Genomic DNA, 16,986 nt, shown 5'->3' with positions numbered 1-16,986 from the left:
TTTTTGTTAGGAAGATACAGCTGTTGCAGTTCGACAGAATGTTGCAGTTTCTAGTGGAGCTTTCCATTATGAAGATATTATTTTGGTTCATTATAATAATTTTTTTTTCTCCCTGAAGCACTTGACTTAGCAGAAAATCTAAAGGAGGACTAGTGTATTGTCTTGAGGAATAAGTCTTAAGTCAGTTAAGATATTGATAGTTTTTTATGCTTTCTTTGAACTTGCAGTTTTTGTTAGGAAGATACAGCTGTTGCAGTTCTGACTTTGTAACCTCTTGTTGTCTGCAGATGCAACACCCTGAATTCATCAGAGCACTCAAGTGCAGCCTTAAGTAAAGGGTGTGAGCATATTCATTATGTTTGTCTAGACTGTCCTTTGAAGGACGTCTCTAGACTGTCTGCAAAAACAGTTTCACTGCACATAAGGACAGCAAACCCTCAAAAATAACCCCAGAGCACACATGCCCAAGCACTCTCTTGGTGTTAATGTGACAAGATGTGTCCAGACAGTCTGTTTGCTGTAGATGTGCAGCATACTTTTAAGGCTCTGATGACAATGGGCTGCCAAAGCACCTTTGGGCACACAGTGGACTCAGCAGTTTCTGAGACTACACTTCTAGAAGCTGTGCAGACAAATTTGATTACAGCACTGAGTTCAGCTAGGAGGGCTGCTTCATTAGAAGTAGACTTCAGCGATTTAAATGTCTACATGATGTTCAAGGAGTGAAGAATGCTGTGGCCTTTAAGAAGTTCTTTGATCTTTTGCATTTGGTAAAAATGGGTCATTTTTATGATAACAGTCCTGATACCATTAAGACTCACATTGGTTTTCAGTAGGAATTTGGCACTTTCTTCCCATAAGTTCTGTTGAAAATGTCATATACTGGTTTTGCTGTTACTGCCTGTGCTGTAAGAGTTCCTTAAGGCCAGAGTGGAGCAGGGGACTCTCAATGAAACCCTGAGAGCTGGCTCAGGTGATGGCTGAGTCCAGCACAGGGTGGAATGTGGTGTCTGGCAAGTGGAAACCTGGCTTCTTTGTATGTGCCAAGGGTGGTAGCAGGCAACAGCAGCTGGGTCCTTGGAGAGAAAGCTTGTAAAGATAGTTTGTATAAATTATGTTTGGCAGAGAGGGTAGAATTGCTGTGCTGTGAGTGCACAGAACCATTTCAGAGGAGTTGGAAACCCAGCGAGGGAACGTTCTGTGACGCTGCCAGTGGGCTGGTCATCCCCCAGTGCTGCAGATAGTAGTGTAGGGGTGTGCCTCTTCCTTGGCTGCCTGTTAATTGTCACTTGCAAGCCTCGTGCCATGGGGTCTGTGCTCTCTGATAGTAACTGCCTGCTTGTCTTTGTCTGTGTCTGTGGCATGGCCATGTCACAAGCTGTGCTCACCAGAGAAAAGAAAAAGTTATGTTCTGCTGCTGAAACATAGGTTACAGTGAATGTGAAGAAAAATCCACCCACTGTGTAGACATAATTAGATCTTTTTTGCCATTTGGTAATACCCCATCAGATTTATTACTTTTCCAGTCAGAAGCGCAGCTCACTTTACAGCTGATCTCCATTTCTTGCTGTTTTCTGGCAACAGATTCCTTTGACTTAGAATTCATGCGATTCATGGGTTACAGGCTCATCTGTTGAAGTGCAGCGTGTCTGCAGAGGCAGTTGTGACTGCCACCATTCTTTTAACCTAATCTACATAAATCCCCAGAAGAATCACTGATTTGAAAGAAATTCCTACCTGCTGTTTATGTAAGGATGACCATCTGTCTGGCAAATCCCCATGTGGAAATCAGGTACATCTGAGAAGAGCAAGAGAACCTTCTGACACCTGTTTCTCCAGCAGGTGTAGTTGCTTATTCTACTTTTTTATTTTTCAGCAGGTGCTTTTGAGATTTGCTTTTGGATCGACTTTCAGCAGCTTTGGAATACTAGTTTAAGCACTGTGTACAATGCAGGATCATTCTGACCAAATCACCCTTTCTCTTTTTTGGTACAAATTTATGGTGTAATTAGGACCTGCTTCTGAATTTGGGCACCCTGGTTTAGTCACAGAGACTGACAAATACCCATCTTCTTTAGCTCCAGAAGATGCTTTCAGAATTTCTGAGAAACACTGAAACAAACTGGCTTTTAAGATCAAGTGGCATCTTCTGTTTGAGGATCATTCCACACATATTTGTGATCCTCCATGTAAATGCTTTCCAAGATGCAGGAAAAGATAGTAGATGTGTCAAAGTGGTAGTTTTTAAGGATAATCTTTTTGTCTGCTGGAAATTTAATATCATTAAAAAGATACAGGGTATTCTGAGGCCACATTAGAATACAAATGCCGTTGGCAGTCTGCTCTCAATCCATGTTTGTGCATGCCAGTTTGCCTATTGAGATGTTCTTATTCACAAATTATCCTCAGTTGCTGTGTGACTCTCAGCTCTGCTGAGATTTCTGCAGCTCAAAATGTGTGCTCTTTTGTGCATGGTATGCATCATGGAGCACCTGATTTCTTTGCTGGAGAACCAGCTGTGATAATCCAAATAAAAACAACCTTCTGTAGATGAATTCAATCTCCTGTAACTAAAGGTTAAGGTGTCATCCGGTGATTTATCCTTCCCAAATGGATTTGTTGGATCACTATGATACAAACATAATTTATTACCTTTTGCACATCATAGCTGTGTCCTCAGAATGGTGTTTGGGGATTTACAATACTGAACAGGGTGAATTATGTGTCAAATTATCAACCATCCTGTTTGACGTTTAGTTAGTGCTGACAGGAATTGTGCATTTAGCAGAATGAGGCTTCTGAAGCAATCTTTTGATAGGATTGTTTTCTTTCAAGGCTGCTGTTAATCAAAAGTTTCAGGAGAAAAGCTGCAAAACAGACCATTGATTGCATTGACTTGTGCTCTGGCCAGCCAGATGTGAATAGTGTGTGTTGTGGTTGTCATCCTCCCTGTAAATTATTGTCAAGGTGCTGCCTCCTTGATGGAAAATCCAGCAAGCTGTTACAATTTGAAGGCGAGAGGTACCTTGCTGTAAAGAGCCCCTGGGTCAGGCATGCCTGACAGGATGTGAATGGATCTTTGGAGAGGAGTAAGTGATTTGTACTTCGTTATTCCCACAGGTCTAAACACATTTGCAGAACTAAAAAGCTTCTATGGATATGCAGACAGTTGCAAAGTATATTCCTATCTGGAAACATTTAATGAAAGATTTCCTTCCTGGAGTTTCTGCTTTCCTTTTGTGACAGTTCTTGATTGGCTGGAATAGTTTATAATTCTTTTCTTGGCCATTTTGTTGGCGTGTGCTGTATGACCCTGTGCTTCAAGCAGTGCTTTGCAGAATACACCGAGGTTGCTGGGTGCTTCTGTAGGGCCTCCTCTCTTGTCTCCAGAGGAGGCAAAATAGGTCTGTTAGCACAAAGCACCATGTCAGACCATTTGATTGCCTCCTTTTGAGCCTTTGATCCCAGTGGCACAGACCTGAATTTACCTTTATTGCACCCACATAGGAGGAGGAAGAGAAGAGGAAGAGGAGGAGGTGTAGCTGGAAACGATGTCCTTGTTTGTTACCTGTATGGTCAAGCCGGAGCTGCTGCTGCAGTGAGGAACCTGGTTGTGATCTAAGTGACTGCCATGGCTGCCTATGCTGTCAAATGTTGAATTAAGCTTCAAATGAGAGCTATTACTTTAGGAAGTCTGTATATGTAGGAGAAGGTTCTTCACTGGGAAGGTTCTGTCATAAGCCATGAAAACAAAAGGGAGCATGCATCAACTGCACCTGTTTACGTCTCTTTCCTCCTTCCTCAATGGTGCAACTCCAGGAAACATAGGAGCTAGCTTACTGCATTGCTTGTGCATATGATCAACCAGGCGAAGACAAAATGAGGACAACACGAGGAATTTAACAATTGTATTCCAGGACAGAGTGGCTGCCCTCCTGAAACTGCCAAACCCTCTGGCATGTTCTCTCAACTTAGAAATTGAAAATGCATATCGAAATCTTTTTCTAGTGAGTTATCTGCCCCTTGCGATTTTCAGCAAGTAAAAAAAGAAAAGCCATTGCTTCAATACAGATATGCTATCCTTACATTTAGGTTCCCAGAAGGCCTCTGACTATGTGACAAGAATTACTGTCATGGATATTGCATAACGGTTTGTGCATAATGTTTAATGCAGTCTCAGTTTTATGAAATATGGATTGTATTGGAGACATTCTGAACAGTATCTTAGATTTACAATTTCTTTTTAAGGAGGAGACGAGGGACTTTTTTAGCGCTCTTCAATGACATTGGAAGAGTTGAGATTGTTACTATTAAGAATGAATAAAATTCATAGAAGTGGAAAAGAGGAAAATGCATTGTATAGATGGATTATAGGCAAATCATAAATGTTTAAAGAATTTCTGGAGGTTAGAAATGCTTTGTCTTCATTTGAATAGCAAAGCTATCTCAGAACACTTCCTCCACACGTTTTCTGTCCAAGGTGTGTTGCTCCTTGGTGAGGAAGGCTGGAACTCAACTAAGAGGACACAGTTTTGAATAATCTTTCTTTTTGTTAAAGGTTTATTGCTAAGATGAAGGCATTCAGGAAAAGAAAAAGGTATTTTATGCATATGCTACATATATTAGGACTTGGCTCAAATTTTGTGTATTTGTTTTGTGGCACACAGGACAGCTTTCCAGCTCGGTTTGGAGGAATACATTTCGTCAATCAGCCGTGGTATATCCATGCCCTCTACACAGTTATCCGGCCCTTTCTGAAGGAGAAGACACGAAAAAGGGTATTCTTCTTTTTAATTGTCCTTTTTAATTGTCCTTATTCTTCTTTTTAATTGTCCATTTCCTGGCAGTCGTCATCAGCAGATGCGTCATACTCTGATAAAGTAGATTAACATGAGATATCAGCTTGCAATTGGTGGAAAATGTTTAAATATATCTGGGTTGTAAAGGGTACCTTCAACTATTTTAGAAACTTATACAACATTATCCTTTAAGGACACAGTCAAGCAGTGTGCTTAAATGTATTTTAAAATGTAAGCGTATGCTTGCTCCTGGGGGTTATATTAAAAATACTGCCAACACTACAGCTTCTATTAAGATTGTATTCAATTCAGTTCTGTTTAATTTCTATTAAAATTATTTGTGTCTTTCTTTTAAAAACAGAGTTAGTGACTACAAAGTCCTTTCCTAGTGTGCTTTCCTTGACATTAGCATGAGCTAAAATACCCAGCTGGCATCTAGTAGTATTAGTTTGCAAATACTAATTTGAATGAAAACCAATAAAAGGGAATTTGTGTGCATGCATCTGTGCATAAGCATGAGCAGCCTCTGAGATGTTGCTGAATTTGTAGCATTTGCATCAGTGCAATTAAATTAGAGCTTGGTGGTGATGGCGTATAGAATGATATTATTTCTGTAACAGGAAATTTGTCATCCAGGAAAACACAATCAACATCATGTACAACGGCACTACAAAGAACATGATTATATTTTTTTTTCAATGGAATCAGCTCCTTAAGCAGCCCTGTGTTTTTTCTCCTCAAACACACTCTGCAAGGCCACAATGATCCTTGGTGTTGAGCTGTTTTTTACTGACAGATTATGCTTGAGAGGCCTCTGGTATTTACAGATTTTGAACTATAGATCACAAAGCCTTTTATGTAATATCTGTTATAAATATGCAAATGAAGCCCCATTTTGCAGGATTCAGTTGCACTCTGTTGACTGCAGCTTCTGGAAAGAACATTGTAGTGCCAGATATATCTGAGGCCTTTTCAACTCAAGTGCTGCATATGCATAACTAGGGAGTAAAGTGCAGCTCATGGAAGGGTTACAGCATTAAAAATAAGTGACAAGGCAGTTGAACGTGGAGGCTTATCAGTTAGCATCTAAATTTTTATTTAGACACCTGAATCAATGGCATATATTTTCAGAAATGCTGACTTTTTACAACTGTTTTTTATCAATACCAAATACCTATAAAAAAGTAGTCAGGTGGTTAAATATTGATTTACATTTCTAAACTTAGTGTCAAAGTGTAAAAGTTAGGACCAGCACATAAAATTTAAAATCAGCTTTAAAAAAATATTAGATGCAGAACAAATAATTGGGAAAAAAACCCCTCAAATCCAAAAGAAATATCTTTATATTTTTTCTATCAGGCTCATTATTTATCCATTGTTTTTATCCTGAATTATTATGCATTTTTTAATTTGTCATGTAGATTTGCAAGTGGTAGTTACATTCAGATAGATGCAGTACTAGGCATATATAAAAACAACTGCTAAGAATTGAAACACTTAGCTGTAAAGGTCCCTAAAGCAAATAACTTTCACCATTAATAAATGTTCTTTCACAAAATAATAAATTCCTTTCTGAGATGAAAGAAAGTCACTGGTTTTGCATGGTCATACTAACTTTCCTGGGTCCACAGCTGACTGGAAGGTGGTCTGGAGAAAGCACTAAAAGACAAACATATATTTGGCCTTTGTCTTTCTGCCTTTTGAATTTAACTCTTATAAATCATGCTAAGGGTGTAGCTGCCCAGAGGAGCCCTTGCAAGCTGAACTGGAACATGAAAGATCTCTGAGGGGAAACACTGAATGTAAACATAAATACAAGTATTCATAGCACACTATACTAATATACAGATATATAAGTGTAAAGTATATATGAATATCAGACTACCAAAACACTGATGGAATATATCAAATAGTCCATCAGCTATTCCCTCAGTGTTGTCACAGTGGTTTCCTGTTATTACTTACTTCATGTATTGTCAAATATAAATTGCAGGTACTGGTATGTCTAGATTAAGTAGGAAAATATTTCCAGCACTGTTATCATTACACTGCACAATTTATCTTATTTATAGAACTCATGGCTACATGCTGAAAGTCAATATATATTCCTTGTTGTATATGGTGAATATTATTTTTATTCATTTGTTGTAATCCTAATTTATTAAATTAATTCACAGAATTAGGGAGAGCAATTGACAAGAGACTAGCAAGGCCGTTTGTCTATCTAATATTCTGTCCATCTAGCTACCAGACACCAGTAAACATTAAAAGTTATCTTACCTGTAAACATTTAAAGTTATTTATGCTTTAATCACTATGGAGATTTATGAACATAATATGACCATGCTTAAGGCAGAAGTGATGTGTCCTTTCCTCTGTGCTAGCACAACCAGAATGTTTAAATTGTACAATATCCTCCTAATAATGATGATGTCATTTGGGCTTCAATGTTTTTTGGTGATACCCCTGTGTCTTTACCTGCATGTGTACATACAGATATTCCTGCATGGTAACAACCTCAACAGCCTGCATCAGCTCATACACCCTGAGATCCTGCCTTCAGAGTTTGGAGGAATGTTGCCCCCCTATGACATGGGCACGTGGGCAAGAACTCTGCTTGACCATGAGTACGATGATGACAGTGAATGCAACGCGGACTCCTACAACACTCCTGCAAAGGATATAGAAAAGGACCTCTCTCCCAAATCCATGAAAAGGTGAGTTAAAGGTACTGCTGTCTTCTAGTATTGCCATTAACATTTGCCTTCTTCCTCCTTTATGAAGCTGTAGGTAGTTCAGTCTATCATATAGGAAGACAATTGGGTTTTTTTTCCCCTTCTTAAAAAGGTCAGTGTTGATGAGAGATCATGGCCATGACTATTACATGTGTGATTGGTGAACTCAGTGCAGCTGATTATTTCTGTGGTGCCATATAGGTTGTATACACAGCACTGTCTTTGGAGTAAGCTGCTATCTTACCTCAGCCTACGGTACTTATTAGAGAAACAATGCTAGCTGGAGTGAGCCTCTGTGCAGAGGGTGAATTTGGGCCAATTATCTTTCTGGGTGGTGATGTTAGCTCTTACCTTCTTCTATCTCATAGCCCACTGCCTGGTACCCACCAGCCTGTAGGTGCCAGGACATTTATGGCATCTGAACCTTCAGTCACAGGGACTGCATGCCTGAGAAAATATGAGGAGAACCAGGACCAAAATCAGTGCCAGTTGTTATACTCAAGTCTGGTAAACATGCTGGCATTCTGATATTCCTCTCTTTGAGGAAGTACAGTGTAATTTCTTGCTGCATTTTACCATTCAAAATAAAGTATAGGAAGAGCTTAGTTACCTCTCCAGTAGCTATGGAAGCAGCAAGGTCATTAACTTGGAAGGGGTGAATCTGATCCAAGCTTGGCTGGGCAGTAGGAGAGAAAAGGGTAAAGATTACAACTGTGATAGAAAAGGTAGCAGAAAGGGCAGCAGAAAGGGCAGCAAAAGTCAGAGTGCAGCTTGTAAGGGACAGGCCTAGCAATGGATCAGAAAAGAACAAACAAGGTAGAAACCAATATATAAAGTCATTAAAATTAAGTTGGGATATGCTAGGCTGAGAACCCAGTTTCAGGAGGCAGCATGTGATACAGAAGGGAAAGAAACTCTAGAAACAGATCAAACAGGGTAAAATATTTTCAGATTTCTCAGCCAGGAAGATTATTTTGGCTGGAAAATATTTCCTAGACTGGGAAGGACAGTGTGGTTTAAAAGGGAGTTATTTTTGTGGAAACAGAGGAGAAAACATAAGATTGCTATAGGAAATTTTAAAAAAAGAAAAAAAAACCCAATAAAGTTTAAGGATTTTGTGTTGAAAAAGCCTTCACTTTATTGGAGGTGGGAAATAGCAAGAAATTGGATAGGAATGAGCTAGGATAAGAAGTTAAAAAAGGTTCTGAAACTATATGACAGGGCTGCTAGAATGGCTGCAAACCTGGTCTCAAATTCCCAGTGAGGGAGCTTTGGCCATAAATTCCCAGAGCCTCCAAAATCCCCAATGCCCAGATATATGAAGCTAGACATGTGTAACTAGCACAATTAATGGAGAAAATGGGACAGTGAAAAAGAGCCAGGAGAGGGGAAAGATGAGCAATATACTTATATATGATTTGCACATAATACAAGAATTATGAGACAACAGAGGAGCTGTCTTAGACAGAAGGATTGAATTAAGGAACTGAAATGCAGAAGTCTTTCTGCTGTAAAATGATGTTGTAAGAGTAAATAACTTCATCCAAGGGTGCAACAGAATAAAATATGAGAAGGCCTGTGACAAGTCCTTTTGGAGTGTCCTGTTTGGAGCAGAGTTTTCCAGATTGTCCTGGGCTAGAATATTATTAAGTGGAAAAGCAGTGAGTTGACCAGATTCTTCATTCTTTCTCAAATTTTTCATTCTCATTTAACTTGTTCTTGAAAACTCTTTTCACACAGTGTAACACCTCAGTGTAATCTTCAAATTTATATTCTTTCATTCTGGGTGATCTAACACAGTAGGAGACTTGGTGCAGAAAATAAATATGTTGAAATCTGTATCTGTATAATATTATGCTAACATTTCTTCACCTTCTATGCATTCTTTCTCAGCTAGCATGCCTCCAGCATCTGCTGGAATCCTTGTTCCCTGCTGCTGGACATAAAAGGCACTAAGCAGACTTACTGGGCTAGTACTAAGACTGACAGAAAGTCCCAAGACTTCAGTGCACTAAGTGCAGACTCTGTTAAAACAGGAATAGAGAAGTTATGATAAACCAGATAAACTCTATTTCATTAAAAATTAAATTTAACTTGTATTCAGCAACTGATGGTTTTTTTCTCTCAGTTTAAACCCACAGCCAGTATATGTTCGTGCATAAAATTTTTAATATATAAAAAACCATGACTAAGGCAATGAAAAGTGCTTAGCTTAGAACAAATTTCACAAGCATCTAGCAGATCTCCAACAGTTATCTTGTTTAATTTGGCTTACCATTTTAAAATTAGTTTACTTCCTGAAAGAATGTCTTTCTAAAACTAAACTGCTACTGAGAATTCATTTCTTTTTTACACCCCATTTCTTTTTGCCCCGAATGTGAACCACTGACATTTCTCCAGATCTCCTTGAATCTTCGGTGAATTGGATGACCTCACCTTGAAAGGAAGGTCAATTGGGAGGAGGATGATGGGTATAAGGAGGAATTAATGTCACCTGTAGCACAGACCTCTGGGGAGAACTTGTTTTTGTCACCTGGCAACATTGCAGCTGTCTCAGCATTCAGGTTTAGCCTGTGGCTGTGGTCACCTGTGCTGTCATCCCGAGGGACCCAGCTGGAGACCTGGATCCTCCTCTCACCTAACCCAGCAGGGCAGGTGTCTGTGGTGATAAACTTTGCAGTGGAGGTGTGGTTTGGTTCCTCACCTCTGCAATGGGACTTTGTAGTATAACTCAGGCCCACTGTGTTTTCTCAGAATGTATTCAGTAATGTCTGTAAATTTATCTGGGAGATGTAGGCAGAAGAGAAGGAGCTACAGACTTCACAAATGTTTTTCCTTTCACATGCCTTCATTTGTGAATTGCTGCTGAATGGGATGAAGCATGACAGTATATTTCTGTTTAAAACTGAGTGCAAACTATATCTCCTTCTTCAAGGCATTTGGGCATCTGAGCTTACAAACCATAGATATGGATTTGTGCAGTTTGATTTTCACACCTGCCTTGGCATTGGGGGTTTTGGAGGCCCTGGGAATCAATGGCCAAAGCTTCCTCACTGGGAACTGGAGGCCAGGTTTGCAGGCATTCCAGCTGCCCTTCAGTTCTCCCCAGATGAGAACAGGAAACCCTGTCTGCTCAGTCACTGGCAGCTGAGAAAAAGGCTCAATTTTAGCACTTTCATCCAGTTGACAAACCTTTGAAGTTAATTTGCTTCCACAGCAATTTTTATCATGATGAACTGGATTTTCCATGAGTGCAGCTTCCCACCAGCAAATTTTCAATCAGCTTTGCATTGGCACGGTACCTTGTGGTGAAGATTTTAAAAAAGCATTTTTAATTCAGTGGTTTGGTTTTCTGCCTGGGGAACTGACTAGTGTTCAGGATAAGTATTATTGTACACTCTTAATTAAAAAAGTTTAAATTATGCTTGTCACAAGAGAGATGATAATATTTTAAAAGCTAATTTTCTTGATTTTTTAGTATTATTTTTAGTATTTTTTTTAGTATTAGTATGAGAATGGGATAAATATTATTAGAAAATAACCTTGTGTCTAAAGTTTTCACCAAAGCTTTAAGTCAGATGTTTTTTCTTGTGTTTTTGTAAGTTTTCTTTACATTTTTTTGAGAAAGACCTCATCAGCCTCATTCATTGGTTTCACTGGAAGATGCCAGTTTATAAGAGGGGGGGATTGACTCCATATGCTTATCTTAGGAAAGGTTAGAATTTGTAAAGGTTTTTCTCTGCACTGTAGCCCTCTAAATGGGCAAATCTGTAGCAATGCTGCAGGCACAGTGTGCTTCCACTGATCAAAAATAAATGCCTGCATTGTAGAGATGTACACATGCTCTTTAGTCATCTCAAATCTTTACAGAAGGAAAGAGAAGTAGGCATTTCCTGCTTGAGATTTTTCTCACTAAAGGAAACATCTAACCAGAGCTGCGTTTACTGTAGCCCAGAAGTGGCTGCTTTTTGATGAGCTGAGCCATGGCTGATGTGAGACCCCATCTTAACACTCCAGGATTTGTTTTCAATGGGACATTTTGATTTTGCTGGAGACTCAGTTTTCCTCTTTGCCTCTCACATATGGCTGTTGCAGGGCACTGGTATCATGTTATGCTTCTGGGCTGAATCAGAGAATCTGCAGAATTTTTACAATCATCAGTGAATTTATCCTGCCTTGTTCAGTTGAGCTGAAAAGTGAGTTTGACACATTTGTGCTGCTTCAGAAATCCTGCTAACCATGGCACCTTTCCTAGGTTTGACTTAGGATCTCACACTGTTGAATTAAGATACTATTCAGAAAATGAGCAACCTCTGCTTCCAGCTAACACATCCTGCTACTTGCAGTGTGTGATAAGCCAGCTGGGTGGCTGAATTGTACCTTCTTTGCCAGCCCACTGCTGTATAACCTTCTGGAGAGACAGTCAGTGCTAAAGTCACTACTGAGGACAGCTTAGGTTGCTCTTGTGTGTGGAGGATACTCCCTGCTTCACAAATTCACTGAAGAGAGAATCCACTTTATTCCACCTTTTGCTCCCGTATTTACAGATCAGCACTGAGCCCTGTTATCCCTCCTGATGATTTGCAATGACCAGATGCTTGGGTAATGCTGTACCCTTATTTTTAAACCCTGATAGAAATTAAAATAAACAAAAGAAAGCTGAGGTTTACCCTCATTTGTCTTGATCTAGAAATGTCACATAAACATGTTGTTCCTCTGCAGGTCTCAGTCAGTTGTGGATCCTGGGGTGCTGAAACGCATGGATAAGAATGAGGAAGAAAACATGCAGCCTTTGCTTTCACTTGACTAACAGTTTTTGAGCATTGGACATGAACTGAGGTGGAAGGCACTGCCTCTCAGCAACAAGAAAATCATTGGGAAGGAGTGTAACAGCTGGAATCCTATTTACTCATGTTAATGTAGCATATTGGCAGCAGGTGTAACTATTCTGCCTGAATTCTGGAAGCCCTTTGGTGAAAAAGAAGTGGAGAAAAAAAAGAAAATTAAATAAAAAAAGAAAAGGAATCAATAATTTATTCTGTAAGTGCCAACTTGTTTGTAAATACAATATAATCCTCCAATTTTACTTTGTAAGTTATGGTAAACAAGTGCTATGGAAATGAGTGACTATTAAATATGTCACTGAAGTGCACCATAAAAAAGAGAAGAAAACATGTGTGTTCTCACATGTACACACACACACACACATGCACAGAGAAACATGCTGAACAAAGAAAAATATCAAAGGCAATTAAGTGTTGTCCTTCCCATGGCAAGCCAACTAGTACTTTGACTACTGGATTTTTCTGCAGTGATCACATAGTGTGCTAAGATAAAGAGGGAGTATGGCATTGGGAGATGCTGTAATCATTGCAATGTTTCCTAACTGTGGGAATTGGTTTCTCAAATAACACTGGGGTCTAGGATTGTTATTTAGCATAAACAATGTACATTGTGAGAAAGATCACAGGTGAACTGAAACCAACTCTTGGATAGCTTTGTCATTTAGCTGTATGGGTCTCTGAGATTTCTTCCCTAACTTTTCATTTACACAAGTAACCTGGCTTGGTACCGTAATCTGGGTGTTGTAATGTGGGACACATTGGAGTTACTTCTCTTGCGTTTTTGGTGCCCATCAAGAATTTTTCCAGAACTCTGTTCTCCCTTGGAGTGAGACATTAGTCCTCTAACTACAGTGGAATAACCAGTATCTTAAAGAAAAGCCTGGCAGCAGAGGTTAGTCACTGAATCCTCTGCACTGGGAGACTGGATACATATATATATATATATATTTTTACCAATCTCTGACAAGCATACAAGGTGACATTGTTAGATAAGTATATTTCACTGAAGGTTTATACAAGAAATCATACCTATTCAATGTACTTAGATATATTATAGATTGTATATTGAGACACTGCCATTATTGCTATAGTAGAACTTTCCATAGATCAACAGCATCCCACTCCAAGCAAAGATTAAAATGAATAAGTTTTAGTCAACCATCTCAGCCTATAGTTTGGGACACCTTTGTTTTGGTTGTAGTGTAACTGTATATTCTGAACATGTGCCATAACAGAGAAATATATTTTACCTCAAAAGGGCAACAGGTTTCACTAGGGATTGGGTAAATCTGCTGAAACACAGGGGCTGTGTCATCTCTGTGTGCTGGCTGATCTGTGTGCAGCCCGTGGGGTGCTGAGGCGAGAATGTAACTTCTTATTAGGACTTGACAGATTTTTTTATTTATGTTCAGAGTGGGAAGACACACAGGGTACCTAGCAAGACATCTGAATAATTAGAGGTATTTTAAGAGCATGTTCAGGCAGTGCAGGGATTAGTTGTGAAAACACTGACAACATTGGAGGTGATAGTTCACAGCAACCCTGCCTCCCAAGTGCTAGAGTTTAAAACATTTCTTCCATCACTCCAGTGGTAGGTGAACTTTCCAAGTTACTGGTTGTAGGTCACCTCTTCTCATCCAGGATGATTACAGCTGTAAGATTTGGTAGACTGAGACGGGTTAAGAGCAGAGAGTGAGAACTTGAAAGTCTCTTGTCTTGAGTTGAGCTGTAGCTCCTGTGGTGGCAGCTTCAGCATTTCTCAGGGCTGAGATGACCCTGACTCTTCCAGCATCAGCCTTGATTAGCCCAGGCAAATCACAGATAAAGCTTTCCTACTTCACATGTCATTAGCAGCAGTGATAAATAGTGTATGCCCTAATATGCCATCAGCTTGCAGGAACTTGTCTGAACAACTCACTGTCTTTCTGCTTTCCTAATTCTGTTTCCATGGCATGTGTTAGGAAATGCAGAGAGGAAAGATATGGAGCCTGAACTTCTTATCAGTCTGTTTGAAAAGTTGTCAGTAGTAGAAACTGTCCTAATACTACTTCTGTGGTTTGAGAGACTTGAGAAAATGATCAGTTCTTATATACTCTTTTATTCAGTTGTATTTTTCACATTCCTTGTAAAATCATGCTGTAAAAGTGAGATGTATCTCCAGTATTCGCAAAAGTGCCATTTTTGAATGTATGTTATATATTTCCACACTTCTGGTTAGTAGAATAGTATATTGCCATGGTTATGATTTAAAAATTCTTATCAGATAAAACTAAAACATCAGTAGAAATTTTCTCCTTATAAGGGCTTCAGGATTTAGTCAGTACTCCACATTTATACAAGCTGTGACACAGTGGTGATCAAAATCTTCATGAATCCTTTTAGATACATGGGCCAGACTGGTGTAAGACAGAATCAGTAGAATGCTGATTTCAGAGTACACCACCTGTCTAATCACAAAATGTGTTCCACTGTATGAAACTTGAAATTTGTTTTGAAGCTTATAAATTTTTGTTGGAAAATCAAATTTTGTTTATTTGTGCACCTAACTGTAATTTATGTAATATTTTCTGATATCTGATTTCAATTTAAGGTAATGAGTATGAATACATTTTTTTCCAGAAAATGAAAGTAGGATATATTATAATTTTGTGTAACTGGGATTTCATCTTTCAGTAAGAACAAAATTCTTTTTCAATAAGATCCTCTCTCTTTGAAGAGTTGGGCTACAGGTCATCTTGGCTGCAGCTTTTATTTTGTTGAATCAAATTCTGACAGTGGTAATTGCAATTGTTACATTGAAAAAGAATATGAAAATGGGTAAAAGAAATAAATATACTTTACATACACTCACTATTCTTTGAAGGCATTTCTCTTTTACATATCAGGGTACATAAGGGGTTCCACCTCTCTTGTAGAAAATCTTTATAGGTAGTTCAATTTTTATTAGATGAATTTGGACTGAAAACTTTTTCCAATCTTTATTATCATAGGAATTGCTGTCTAATTTTTATAGCAGAATTGAAGTGCTAAAACCAGAATGCACATGCTTGGGAGGAACTCCTCTTAATTTCTTACCTTTCTTGTGTATTGGGTAGAATAAGACCTTGTTGTAATTATGCATGCTGATATGCATATAAAAATATCCTGCAATATAAGGAACTTAGTGGAGAAACTGGATATACCTGTCCAACTACATAAAAAAAAGGAGAATTTAAAAAAAAAGGTGTAAAAATTGATAGTTTTGGGCCTTTGATAAGATCTAAAAATATCCTCTTACATAATGACGTTTCCAAGACACAAATGTCTAAAAATAGATGGAAAAATTGTGGAAACTTCCATGACCAAAACCTACTTGTAATCAGAGATGTTAATAGACTCTTGGCTTTATAGAGACAGGTAATCAGACCCACTAAGCTCCAGCAAATACACAGACTCCCTCCCAATATTTATTAGCTGTAAAATAGTTGGAGATGTCTTTACAGAGATGTAAATTTACTGTATAGCATATTTAAGAAGATGTTTTGCACTCTACAAACATGCTATGCCTAGTCACAAAATGAAAACAGAATTAAAGAAAAGAGGATTAAAAGGGACCTCAAGAGGTCACTGATATGTGGAGGAGCAGATTCACTTTACTGTCGCTCTCAAATATTTTAGCTCAGTACCTTGCATGGAATGCTCTTTGTATTATTTAATCACAGTCACAGCCAAGCCTAAGCACATTACCTGACAAAATTGTAACCTGACAGTATCTTGTTTATGCCTTTTATTATTTTCCTGTTCCGCTTGGGAAATTAAAGTTTGTCAAGCATCATAAGAACTTCCATTTAGCATTACTTGGAAAACACTTTGCAATAAGCTTTGGTCATATCCCTGTTATGATCTTGTTTCTGTTATGATTATCAATGTATGTATTTGTCAAGTTTTTTGATAAAGTCAAAGAGAAAGAGCATGCAAGAGAGAAAAAACCAAAATCAATCAGGCTTCAGGATTTTATGTAGAATATTACAATGGGATTTTAGGGGGAGTTTGGATTTTATATTCTTAAACTATGTCTGGGGAATGTCCTGCTGAGCTATTAGCAGTGTTGGGTTCCAAGACAAATTTGGAAGATAAATATCAATGTGAAAGACAACAGCAAAGGTCTCAAAGCATTGTACTGAAGAAAACACTTAATCACACTGCTAGCTGGATTAGGTCCCTCTAAAGAAAGGTGTTTTGCAAGTAGCCTGTGAGTGTGTACTTCTGCTGGTGAGAAAGCTCTTTTGTCCACAAACTTCTCAATCTATGAAATTGAGAAAATAATAGCCATCCCATTTCTCAGGTAGTAAAACAGGAGCACAGCGTGTTAGAGACATAACTCAATGGAAGACATTTTTCTATGTGGAAAAGATTACACTGATCACTCAGTGTGATTTTGACAGGAGAGAAAATAGTGTGTTCCTGTTTTATGTAAGAAGGTCTTATTGATGATTCACTCATGTCTAGCTTCTTTAAACACTTTACCAAGAGATCTTTGCAAACCAGGGGTGATCTGAGTTCCTGTAGAGTTAAATTTAAGTGTGCATTTAACCATTTATGCAGAGAAAATGGCAAAAAGTGTGCATG

General features: G+C 38.6%; 1 protein-coding gene across 1 annotated transcript in view; it reads left to right on the top strand.

Annotated features, from left to right (window-relative positions):
- CLVS2 (clavesin 2) overlaps positions 1-15,260 on the top strand; it is a 50,907-nt gene extending 35,647 nt beyond the window's left edge. The window contains exons 3-5 of the mRNA XM_009092543.4: positions 4,668-4,778; positions 7,296-7,516; positions 12,257-15,260. Coding sequence (XP_009090791.1) covers positions 4,668-4,778; positions 7,296-7,516; positions 12,257-12,344 — 420 coding nt within the window. The 3' untranslated portion in view covers positions 12,345-15,260. The remainder of the gene's footprint in view (positions 1-4,667; positions 4,779-7,295; positions 7,517-12,256) is intronic.
- Positions 15,261-16,986: the final 1,726 nt, after the last annotated feature.

The sequence above is a fragment of the Serinus canaria genome, chromosome 3 (genome assembly GCF_022539315.1).
Source record: "Serinus canaria isolate serCan28SL12 chromosome 3, serCan2020, whole genome shotgun sequence".
Taxonomy (NCBI): domain Eukaryota; kingdom Metazoa; phylum Chordata; class Aves; order Passeriformes; family Fringillidae; genus Serinus; species Serinus canaria.
The sequence above is the reverse complement of the archived record's forward strand: the minus strand, read 5'-3'. Positions and strand labels throughout refer to the sequence as shown.